Source organism: Notolepis coatsorum, assembly GCF_963971535.1.
Source record: "Notolepis coatsorum genome assembly, chromosome: 4".
Taxonomy (NCBI): domain Eukaryota; kingdom Metazoa; phylum Chordata; class Actinopteri; order Aulopiformes; family Paralepididae; genus Notolepis; species Notolepis coatsorum.
The window spans coordinates 3,836,763-3,849,262 of record NC_140168.1 but is presented as its reverse complement, the minus strand read 5'-3'; the positions used below and the strand labels follow the sequence as shown (position 1 = coordinate 3,849,262).

Sequence of the window (12,500 nt, the reverse complement as noted above, 5' to 3'; positions counted from 1 at the left end):
ACGTTTATAAAACAAGGCATATTTAGCCAGAATATGTTGCCAGGACAAATTTTTTTAAATTTATTTTTATTATTTATTTGACTTGCCAATGCGCACTGTCACCTACCCGCGACACCAATTTGGGTCGCGACCTGTAGTTTGAGAACCACTGGTCTATAGGAGGAGTACATTCCCCGCCTCGTGTAAAATGAGCAAAGCCCATTCTCGACGTTCTCTACTGTCTCCACGTTCAGTTTCACTTTCTCCTCTGACGAAGCTGTAATGAGCCTGACCTCCTTTGATTGACAGGCAGTTAATAACTGGACTTTTGGAGAAGTCTTTATTCGGCATGCAGGCCGACACACATGCGATGGGCGGCACACACACAGGAACACACACACATGCACTTGACCCATCCCGTCGTCCATCCAGATACCCCCCACCTGGGTACCTGGCAACGGGGAAACCTGGTCCCCAAGCGGGAATCGAACCCTGGACCTTCTTGCTGTGAGGCGACGGTGTTAACCACTACACCACCGTGCCGCCACCGTGAGTTAGCTTGTTAGATTTCGAGGAAGATCTTATAGAACAGGGGTTCTAACATTTTTTTGGGTCAATGCCCCCCTATCTGACATCCAGGTCCCATAATGCCCCCCTATCTGACATCCAAATCCCATAACGCCCCCCTATCTGACATCCAAATCCCATAACGCCCCCCTATCTGACATCCAGGTCCCATAACGCCCCCCTATCTGACATCCAGGTCCCATAACGCCCCCCCCCCCCCTATCTGACATCCAGGTCCCATAACGCCCCCCTATCTGACATCCAGGTCCCATAACGCCCCCTATCTGACATCCAGGTCCCATAACGCCCCCTATCTGCCATCCAGGTCCCATAACGCCCCCTATCTGCCATCCAGGTCCCATAACGCCCCCTATCTGATGTCCAGGTCCATAACGCCCCCTATCTGATGTCCAGGTCCCATAACGCCCCCCTATCTGACATCCAGGTCCCATAACGCCCCCCTATCTGACATCCAGGTCCCACAACGCCCCCCTATCTGCCATCCAGGTCCCATAACGCCCCCCTATCTGCCATCCAGGTCCCATAATGCCCCCCCCCCCCCGTTGTCTCTCAATGTTATTATTTTCTGCTATTATTATTATATTATTATTATATATTATTATCTCAACTCCCCCCAAAAAAAGTGTATGAGCTGAAGCACACAGGGACAACCCTGGAGGGGCTGAGGGACAACATAACCTCCTTGGAGTGACAGCTGATCAACTGACCTGGAGGCTCTAGCATTAGTTACTGTCGTAGAATTTGGAGCGATACGCGATATTTAGCTCTTTTCCAGGTAAGCTAGCACGACATTGTCGGTATCTATCTACAGATTCCTGTAGGGAAACAGTGAAATTGGACTTTTCAGAAGGTTACATGAGGTCGGAAAAATTTATTTGTCATCTTGTAGACTATAGAACAACAAGAGAAAACCCACGTGAGCTGTTCATGAAATGTCCCCTTTGCTGCAAGCTGTCTTGCTTGAGTTGTCCCGGAAGGCCTGGTCCATGTACAGATCAAAGGTACAGCCCACTTCTATGACCAGCACCTCCCTGTGGCTGGTGTCAACAAAAACAACATCCGGTGTATTTGGTATGTTAGCAACACACACACACACACACACACACACACACACACACACACACACACACACACACACACACACACACACACACACACACACACACACACACACACACACACACACACACACACACACACACACACACACACACACACACACACACACACACACATTTTAATACTTTATTTGGTTCCACAAATTATATTACATAAACAGGGAATCAAATGTATCGGGGCCAAGCAGCACTGAACACTTAAGGGGACACATAGCACCTCCTTCTCCACGCGGCTAAGCTGCCAATAATAGCTGAGACAGAGCAATATTTGGCAATTTGTTTGGCTTTTCTTTTAGATAATGCAGCAATTCTCAGACCGGTCATGGTGCATTTGTGTACATGGCCAAGACTTCCGAACACAAGTACACTATATCTACACCTATACCCCCCCCCACACACACACACACACACACACACACACACACACACACACACACACACACACACACACACACACACACACACACACACACACACACACACACACACACACACACATACACACACATACACACCGCCCTGTGTGTCACCTCAGGTTAGGAGGTAGAGAGAGGTGAGGGGGAGAGTGATAAGGGGGGAGAGGTGAGGGAGAGAGTGATGACGGGGAGAGGTGAGGGGGAGAGTGATGAGGGGGAGAGGTGAGGGGGGAGAGGTGAGGGGGAGAGTGATGAGGGGGGAGAGGTGAGGGGGGAGAGGTGAGGGGGGAGAGTGATGAGGGGGAGAGGTGATGAGGGAGAGATCAGAGACGGGAAGGAACCCAGACGTGGAAACTCCCTACTAGCTGCTTCTACCACCAGCTCTGGGAAGATAAACAGACCCGGGACTCAATGAAATGAATGGAATGAATCGTAAAAGTCTGTAGAGGGGGTGTAGGTTTGATGTGAGCTTTGGTTGGGATACCTATTTGAGCATAAATAAAAAAAATTGTTGTTGTTGTTTTTTTACTGTTGGTCAACATAACTTAAAACGTACTTTTCGCTGAGATTGCGTTCGTCACCAACCCCGGAGACGCTGGATTCGCCTGTTCGAATCCAGCTCACAGCTCCGGCGTTGTCACCAGCTTGGCTGGCCGTTCACACTAATACAATTGGCTGTATTAGAGGGTGGGAGAAGCTGGCGGGGTGGGTCCGGGTCGTTGTAAACAGCGACTCCTACAGTTCGGTCGGGGCGCCTGCTAAGCGCGGATAGGATCTAAGGGGGGTAGTGTGATCCTTCCACACGCTACACCCTCTCAGTGAGAGTCCGCGCTGCCAGGTGAAAAGAAGCGGTTGATTGGCTAGACGTGTGTCGGAGGAAGCACGTGATAGCCTCCACTCTCCCAGACCGACTGTGGGGGGTAAGTGCGCAGTGACCAGGAAGGGGATTGGGAATTGGCATAACGACTAACATTGGGATGGGAGAAAATCGGAGAAAAAAAATAAATAAAAAAACGTACTTGCCGCTAATCAGAATCCTCTCTGTCACTCATGAGAGAGAGTAACGATGACCAAAGACAAGCAGGCTATTCTCGGTCCTCGTTGACACAGCGGCGGAGTGAACTTCTACCGCAGCGAACAGGTCTCTATTACGTACGTGCACCTCACCCTTTGGCTCCGTCTCTCTGACCCCAGCGCTCCCGACCACAGAGCCCACCACTCAGACCCCCGACGCGGCCCCCCCTCCGGAGAAGACCGGCAGCAAGGACCGGAGGAAGAAGAAGAAGGAGAAGGAGAGGGAGCGCTCGAGAGGAGAGGACAAGGAGGAGCAGGGCACCACGCAGGGCAAGCCCACCCAGGACACGGGGGGCACCACCAGAGAGAAGCCCAGGAAGACGGCCCCCCCCACCCAGCCGGTCACAGGTAGGTGACACACCTCCACACTGTAAAAAAGATAAATGTTTTTTTTCACGGGGAAATTCATGGTATTATTTTACAGATTACTTTTGTTTTTCTACTTTAACCGTTAAGGTTGCCGAAAACGTAGAACTATACGTTTCTGTCGCCCGATCGTTGAGTGCCGGAAACGTAGATCTAAGTTTTTTCTCACGGTATTTATTTTATTCGCTATTGCCATTCATAATTCAGCGGGGCACCTTGTGCATGCTTTACTGAGTGTGTCTGAGCTGGCAGACAGTCTTATACCGCCCTCTAACGCCTTCGGCCATTATTGCACCCCGTTAGAAACGGGTTAGTTTATTTTCTCTACCGAGCTGCGGCATGGGGGCGGGTCCTAAACACTCCGGCAAAACACACGCTTGTAGGGATGGTTTGGACTACTGACCCCGCCCGCCCGTTGAAGTGCAATGCCCAACAACATCGGAGACAGGATCGTCAGGTAGTAACAGTAGTAGTAGTAGTAGTAGTAGTAGTAGTAGTAGTAGTAGTAGTAGTAGTAGTAGTAGTAGTAGTAGTAGTAGTAGTAGTAGTAGCAGCAGCAGTAGTAGTAGTAGTAGTAGTAGTAGTAGTAGTAGTAGTAGTAGTAGTAATAGTAATAGTAGTAGTAGTAGTAGTAGTAGTAGTAGTAGTAGTAGTAGTAGTAGTAGTAGTAGTAGTAGTAATAGTAATAGTAGTAGTAGTAGTAGTAGTAATAATAGTAATAGTAATAGTAATAGTAGTAGTAGTAATAATAGTAGTAATAATAGTAATAGTAATAGTAGTAGTAGTAGTAGTAGTAGTAATAATAGTAGTAATAATAGTAATAGTAATAGTAATAGTAGTAGTAGTAGTAGTAGTAGTAGTAGTAGTAGTAGTAGTAGTAATAATAATAGTAATAGTAGTAGTAGTAGTAGTAGTAGTAGTAGTAATAATAGTAGTAATAATAGTAGTAATAATAGTAATAGTAATAGTAATAGTAGTAGTAGTAGTAGTAGTAGTAGTAGTAGTAATAGTAGTAGTAATAGTAGTAGTAGTAGTAGTAGTAATAGTAATAGTAGTAGTAGTAGTAGTAGTAGTAGTAGTAGTAGTAGTAGTAGTAGTAGTAGTAATAGTAGTAGTAGTAATAATAGTAGTAATAATAGTAATAGTAATAGTAATAGTAGTAGTAGAGTAGTAGTAGTAGTAGTAGTAGTAGTAGTAGTAGTAGTAATAATAGTAGTAATAATAGTAGTAATAATAGTAATAGTAGTAGTAGTAGTAGTAGTAGTAGTAGTAGTAGTAATAATAGTAATAGTAATAGTAGTAGTAGTAGTAGTAGTAGTAGTAGTAGTAGTAGTAGTAGTAGTAGTAGGTCAGTCTTAAAGGAAGGGGCTGGACACAGACTTCGGATGCAGCTTTTTGAAACATGTCTTGAGGATAAGAGAGAACACACAGGGTCTTCAGGGGGAGTGTTGGCTTTAGAAGTGATGACAGTGTTTTCTTAAGAGCGGAACAGGCGGAGGACGGGGTAATGAGAGGCCTCTCGTACGCCTGTAGGGCACACCTGTCCTCTCCCTCTCCCTGTAATGCTACGGTACACACACACACACACACACACACACACACACACACACACACACACACACACACACACACACACACACACACACACACACACACACACACACACACACACACACACACACACACACACGTAACGGTACACACACAAGCATAATATACAAAAAGATATGTGTTCTGATCAGTGGCGTCGTTTCAGTAAAAGCCAAGGTTTGGCAATTAGGGAGGGTGGGGGGGGGGTGAATTTGGTGGATTTTTATTTGTCAAATCAGTTGTGCAATTTGGTGAGTTGTTTCTATACAATTCACTTATATGACATTTAGGTATGACACAGGACTACACAAGCATTTTTTGTATAGAAATGTGTCACCAGACTAAAGCAGGGAACCACAATATTTTGCCTACAAATTATGCAAAATGTAATATCATAACTGTCTATTACTTTTCTTGCAATTGAGCCAATTTTCCTTAGGTACGGTTTTGAGGTGTGTGTTCAATAGAATGTAGTATCAAAAACACATTCACAAAAACTATGGGTTACTGAATGCTGAACTGCACTGTTATAATCACTAAGCCATTGTAAGACCTTACCTGTGTCCCTGTATCACTTGTCTCTGCTGCCCTTTGATTAAAAAACGTCTGTATGTCCGTTTTCCTTTTTTGTGTGGCATAGTAAAAGTCACCTAGTAAAAGTGAGATAATTGACAATATCAAAACATGCTAGGGCTGTACCGAATAGTTCGAAGCTTCGTTCATAATGTTGACATTAGAATTCTAAATCAACATAAAAAATATTGTAATAAAAAAAAATTTAAGTTTTAGTTTAAATTTTTAATTTGCCAAGGTATGGCAAGTGCCATACCTTGCCATACCAAAATGACGCCCCTGGTTCTGATATGTGCACACTTTCATGTACATTCGCACACCTCTACACACTTGCTTCAGACACTGTTTCATACACTAGTAGTAGTAATAATAGTAGTAGTAATAGTAGTAGTAGTAGTAGTAGTAGTAGTAGTAGTAGTAGTAGTAGTAGTAGTAGTAGTAATAGTAATAATAATAATAGGAGTAGTAATAATAATAGTAGTAGTAATAATAATAGTAGTAGTAACAATAATAATAGTAATAGGGTAGTAGTAGTAGTAAAACTAGTAATAGCAATAGTAGTAGTAATAATAGTAGTAGTACTAGTAATAATAGTACTAGTAGTAATAGTAATAGTAGTAGTAGTAATAATAATAATAATAATAGTAATAGGGTAGTAGTAGTAATAGTAGTAGTAGTAATAATAGTATTAGTAGTAGTAATTATAGTACTAGTAGTAGTAATAGGAGTAGTAGTAGTAGCAGTAGTATTACATAAAATATTTAGATAACTGTCACCGAGTTGATCTTTAAAGGTGTTTAATGATGTGTTCTTTGTGGCTGTGTCATCGTCTACATATGTGTGTGTGTGTGTGTGTGTGCGTGTGCGCGTGCGTGTGCGTGTGCGTGTGTGTGCGTGTGCGTGTGTGTGTGTGTGTGTGTGTAGGAGGGTCCACGAGGAAGCCGTTTGTGTGTGACAGCGCGGCGGCGGCTGACGTGGTTCTGCTGGTGGACGGGTCCTGGAGCATCGGACGCACAAACTTCCGGCGGGTCAGAGACTTCCTGGAGGGCATGGTCACCCCTTTCCACATCGGGCCGCGGCACGTCCAGTTCGGTGAGGCTCCGAGCGTTCGTACCTCGGTGACGGGGGACGGGGGGGGGGACGGGGGGTGGGGGCGTACTTTTCTCGTTACTAAGTGACGCGATGCCATGGCAACGGTGCTCTCGTCACCTTTGATACACTCATCGAGCGCTGTGGTTACCCTGCCCAGCCACTTCTATGTGACGACTGCCCAGCGCTACTGTAGATAATGACCTTGGCTCGTTGGTTATCTTGAGAGCTCAGCTGATAAAAGGCCCTTGTCTGCAGTCTGACTGGAGACACGCATACATACATACATCTGTGTAACCTAATATCTATATAGATCTGTCAGAGTAGAGGTTTAAGTTTAAGTTTAAGTTTATTTGGATCCCCATTAGCCACAGCAATGCTGGGGCTATTCTTCCTGGGGTCCATAACACATAAAATACAGTTACAGACTTATACACTCACAACATTTACATGTCATACAGACAATTAAAACAACAATAAAAACCCTAATCAAATTCATAATACAATTAAAACAACAATAAAAACCCTAATCAAATTCATAATACAATACAACAATATATATGCCTTATGAATTCATAATACAATACAATAATACCTACTCATAATTAATTCATAATACAATACAGCATAATATACTATTTAGCTTTTACATACATTATCTATGTTCATATCAGCCAATTATACAATATTTTAATAATATATCTGATATATATAATATATCAGACACATGCCTTTTCATCCATATATACCTATCTCTTTATCAGACACATACAGGTCTGGTTCTACAGATATCGACATTAGGTACACGTTGAAAAACAACCAGATCTCACAATATTAAGGGCATATGTGTGTGTGCGTGATGCGAGGGATTCCCCCATCTTGGCACCCCAAGAGGATTCTTCTGACGCCATGCGTCAGTCTCCTCTCCGTAGACCAGACCGTCTCAGGTGTACAGCCCCAGTCTCCTCTCTGTAGACCAGACCGTCTCAGGTAACAGCCCCAGTCTCCTCTCCGTAGACCAGACCGTCTCAGGTGTACAGCCCCAGTCTCCTCTCTGTAGACCAGACCGTCTCAGGTGTACAGCCCCAGTCTCCTCTCTGTAGACCAGACCGTCTCAGGTAACAGCCCCAGTCTCCTCTCCGTAGACCAGACCGTCTCAGGTAACAGCCCCAGTCTCCTCTCTGTAGACCAGACCGTCTCAGGTGTACAGCCCCAGTCTCCTCTCCGTAGACCAGACCGTCTCAGGTGTACAGCCCCAGTCTCCTCTCTGTAGACCAGACCGTCTCAGGTAACAGCCCCAGTCTCCTCTCTGTAGACCAGACCGTCTCAGGTAACGGCCCCAGTCTCCTCTCTGTAGACCAGACCGTCTCAGGTAACAGCCCCAGTCTCCTCTCTGTAGACCAGACCGTCTCAGGTAACGGCCCCAGTCTCCTCTCTGTAGACCAGACCGTCTCAGGTAACGGCCCCAGTCTCCTCTCCGTAGACCAGACCGTCTCAGGTAACAGCGCTCGGTTCAACCTTCGAGGTCTATGAAGGACACACCTTTGTAGGGAACATTTATGCGCGTGCACGTGGCGTCATTAAAACACTGTGCAACCAGCTTTGAAATCACCAACGCAACCCTGATTGAGACACAGCTCATGACTCATTGAGACCTTCCGATAGGCGATAGCAGGCGGTCTTAATTACGTTTTGAAAATGTAAAAAAATACTGTCCGAAAATAACCCGTTGCAGCTTTAACGCTATACGTTTGTTTTATAGCTCTGACCCAGTATAGCGGAGATCCCCGCACTGAGTGGCAGCTCAACAACTTCACCACCAAGGACCAGCTCCTGGAGGCCGTGAGGAACTTCAGATACAAGGGAGGAAACACGTTCACAGGTAAACAGACTGCAGTCAGGATGTAAACACATTCACAGGTAAACAGACTGCAGTCAGGATGTAAACACATTCACAGGTAAACAGACTGCAGTCAGGATGTAAACACATTGCAGCTCATCACCTTGAACCCTCTCTGCCAACAGAGGCTTTTGCACAGAATGTTTCTGTCGTTCGCTTTCTTCCAACATGGCTGCCTGTAACCACTGGTTACCCTTTTGAAAGAAATATGTGTAATATCTGTGCAGTGGTAGAGTATAGGTCAAACATTTCTCACATAACAACCATTGTTTTGCACATAGCAACCATTGTCTCCCTCAGCATGGAGGAAGAGTGGGCCTTCCCTTTGTGGGCAAAGCCTTTTATAGAACATTAACCCTTTGGGGGGTTGGGAGTTTAGTTTAGTTTACTCAGTTTATTTGATCAGGGACAGTGCATATCAATCAACAGTTATACATTTATAAATTAATACAAATCAAAAATAAAAATAAAAAGATATTCCAACATTAGCAGGGTTGCTAGTTTTCAGTTGTAGTCCCTGGGCTAGATGTTTAAGCCAGAAAAGAAACAGAAAAAAGGACATTAAAGCTAATATAAAAACAGTTTAAAACATAACTCTCATGAGGAGGTAGAACATTAACCCTTTGGGGGGCTGGGAGCTCTCATGAGGTAGTCATTGAGAACTAAACCTTCTAATGATGTTTTTTTGGGGATAAAACATTTAAAATAACAACTGCTCTGTTTTACGTTACCTACCCAGAGATATTTTATTTAATTACATTTATTTCAACTCATAAGACACTAGGGCTGACCTTCGATTTTTTTTTTTGGAATTCGAAGCTTCGGGGCCGAGATTCGATTTTAATTCGAAGCTTCGAAATAAAATAAAGTTTTTAAATGATCATTTTAAATTTTTTTTTAATGTTGTGGGACTTGTACAGCACTTTGTTCAACTTTGTCAGTGCTGTAAAGTTTAAACATCTTTAAATCTTAGACAAAAAACCTTTTAAAATCTTAGACAAACTAAACAGTTTGCTTTCATGAAATATTGTAAGCCGTCATTTGAGGCGTTATAAAAGCAACACAATGAACATAAATCTGTCAGTGCCGAGTCCGACCTCATCTTAAATAACAAACAGCATTGCTTGTTGTAGTTAACAAAGAGAGGCAGAGTTGATTTAGCAAAAAAAATATTATTATTATTATTTTTTATAATCGAATTTTATTTTCATATTTGAATCCCATGCCCATCGAATGAAGCTTCGAAGCTTTGAAGTATTTAAGACAGCCCTATAAGACAGTGAGGTTACTCTCATTTACAGCAACGACAAGCTTACAGAACAAGACACAGTTTATCAGCAATTCCCTACATAGACAAAATCAATAAGAATAAACAATAACAAATCAGCTAAGACGGTTACAAGTCGACACACGGTGGTCGGAGATCATGCTTTTAAACGCAGCCAGAGAAGGAAGAAGCTTCAGCTTCAGAGTCAGTCGGAGGAAGTTCCAGGTGTTGGAAGAACCTTCAGCTTCAGAGTCAGTCGGAGGACGTTCCAGGTGTTGGAAGAACCTTCAGCTTCAGAGTCAGTCGGAGGACGTTCCAGGTGTTGGAAGAACCTTCACCTTCAGAGTCAGTCGGAGGACGTTCCAGGTGTTGGAAGAACCTTCAGCTTCAGAGTCAGTCGGAGGACGTTCCAGGTGTTGGAAGAACCTTCAGCTTCAGAGTCAGTCGGAGGGCGTTCCAGGTGTTGGAAGAACCTTCAGCTTCAGAGTCAGTCGGAGGACGTTCCAGGTGTTGGAAGAACCTTCAGCTTCAGAGTCAGTCGGAGAGCGTTCCAGGTGTTGGAAGAACCTTCAGCTTCAGAGTCAGTCGGAGAGCGTTCCAGGTGTTGGAAGAACCTTCAGCTTCGGAGTCAGTCGGAGGACGTTCCAGGTGTTGGAAGAACCTTCAGCTTCAGAGTCAGTCGGAGGGCGTTCCAGGTGTTGGAAGAACCTTCAGCTTCAGAGTCAGTCGGAGGACGTTCCAGGTGTTGGAAGAACCTTCAGCTTCAGAGTCAGTCGGAGGGCGTTCCAGGTGTTAGAAGAACCTTCAGCTTCAGAGTCAGTCGGAGAGCGTTCCAAGTGTTGGAAGAACCTTCAGCTTCAGAGTCAGTCAGAGGACGTTCCAGGTGTTGGAAGAACCTTCAGCTTCAGAGTCAGTTGGAGGGCATTCCAGGTGTTGGAAGAACCTTCAGCTTCAGAGTCAGTCAGAGGACGTTCCAGGTGTTGGAAGAACCTTCAGCTTCAGAGTCAGTCGGAGGGCGTTCCAGGTGTTGGAAGAACCTTCAGAGTCAGTCGGAGGGCGTTCCAGGTGTTGGAAGAACCTTCAGCTTCAGAGTCAGTCGGAGCGCGTTCCAGGTGTTGGAAGAACCTTCAGCTTCAGAGTCAGTCGGAGGACGTTCCAGGTGTTGGAAGAACCTTCAGCTTCAGAGTCAGTCGGAGGGCGTTCCAGGTGTTGGAAGAACCTTCAGCTTCAGAGTCAGTCGGAGGACGTTCCAGGTGTTGGAAGAACCTTCAGCTTCAGAGTCAGTCGGAGGACGTTCCAGGTGTTGGAAGAACCTTCAGCTTCAGAGTCAGTCGGAGGGCGTTCCAGGTGTTGGAAGAACCTTCAGCTTCAGAGTCAGTCGGAGGGCGTTCCAGGTGTTGGAAGAACCTTCAGCTTCAGAGTCAGTCGGAGGACATTCCAGGTGTTGGAAGAACCTTCAGCTTCAGAGTCAGTCGGAGGACGTTCCAGGTGTTGGAAGAACCTTCAGCTTCAGAGTCAGTCGGAGGGCGTTCCAGGTGTTGGAAGAACCTTCAGCTTCAGAGTCAGTCGGAGGGCGTTCCAGGTGTTGGAAGAACCTTCAGCTTCAGAGTCAGTCGGAGGACGTTCCAGGTGTTGGAAGAACCTTCAGCCTCAGAGTCAGTCGGAGAGCGTTCCAGGTGTTGGAAGAAGCTTCAGCTTCAGAGTCAGTCGGAGGAAGTTCCAGGTGTTGGAAGAACCTTCAGCTTCAGAGTCAGTCGGAGGACGTTCCAGGTGTTGGAAGAACCTTCAGCTTCAGAGTCAGTCGGAGGACGTTCCAGGTGTTGGAAGAACCTTCACCTTCAGAGTCAGTCGGAGGACGTTCCAGGTGTTGGAAGAACCTTCAGCTTCAGAGTCAGTCGGAGGACGTTCCAGGTGTTGGAAGAACCTTCAGCTTCAGAGTCAGTCGGAGAGCGTTCCAGGTGTTGGAAGAACCTTCAGCTTCAGAGTCAGTCGGAGAGCGTTCCAGGTGTTGGAAGAACCTTCAGCTTCGGAGTCAGTCGGAGGACGTTCCAGGTGTTGGAAGAACCTTCAGCTTCAGAGTCAGTCGGAGGGCGTTCCAGGTGTTGGAAGAACCTTCAGCTTCAGAGTCAGTCGGAGGACGTTCCAGGTGTTGGAAGAACCTTCAGCTTCAGAGTCAGTCGGAGGGCGTTCCAGGTGTTAGAAGAACCTTCAGCTTCAGAGTCAGTCGGAGAGCGTTCCAAGTGTTGGAAGAACCTTCAGCTTCAGAGTCAGTCAGAGGACGTTCCAGGTGTTGGAAGAACCTTCAGCTTCAGAGTCAGTTGGAGGGCATTCCAGGTGTTGGAAGAACCTTCAGCTTCAGAGTCAGTCAGAGGACGTTCCAGGTGTTGGAAGAACCTTCAGCTTCAGAGTCAGTCGGAGGGCGTTCCAGGTGTTGGAAGAACCTTCAGAGTCAGTCGGAGGGCGTTCCAGGTGTTGGAAGAACCTTCAGCTTCAGAGTCAGTCGGAGCGCGTTCCAGGTGTTGGAAGAACTTTCAGCTTCA

The 12,500-nt window shown here is 45.6% G+C and overlaps 1 protein-coding gene across 1 annotated transcript in view; it reads left to right on the top strand.

Moving 5' to 3' along the window:
- The window catches only part of LOC311227596 (collagen alpha-1(XX) chain-like), a 107,563-nt gene that overhangs the window by 57,794 nt on the left and 37,269 nt on the right, over window positions 1-12,500 (top strand). Inside the window, 3 exon segments of the mRNA XM_084313316.1 lie at window positions 3,296-3,523; window positions 6,629-6,796; window positions 8,556-8,675. Coding sequence (XP_084169442.1) covers window positions 3,296-3,523; window positions 6,629-6,796; window positions 8,556-8,675 — 516 coding nt within the window.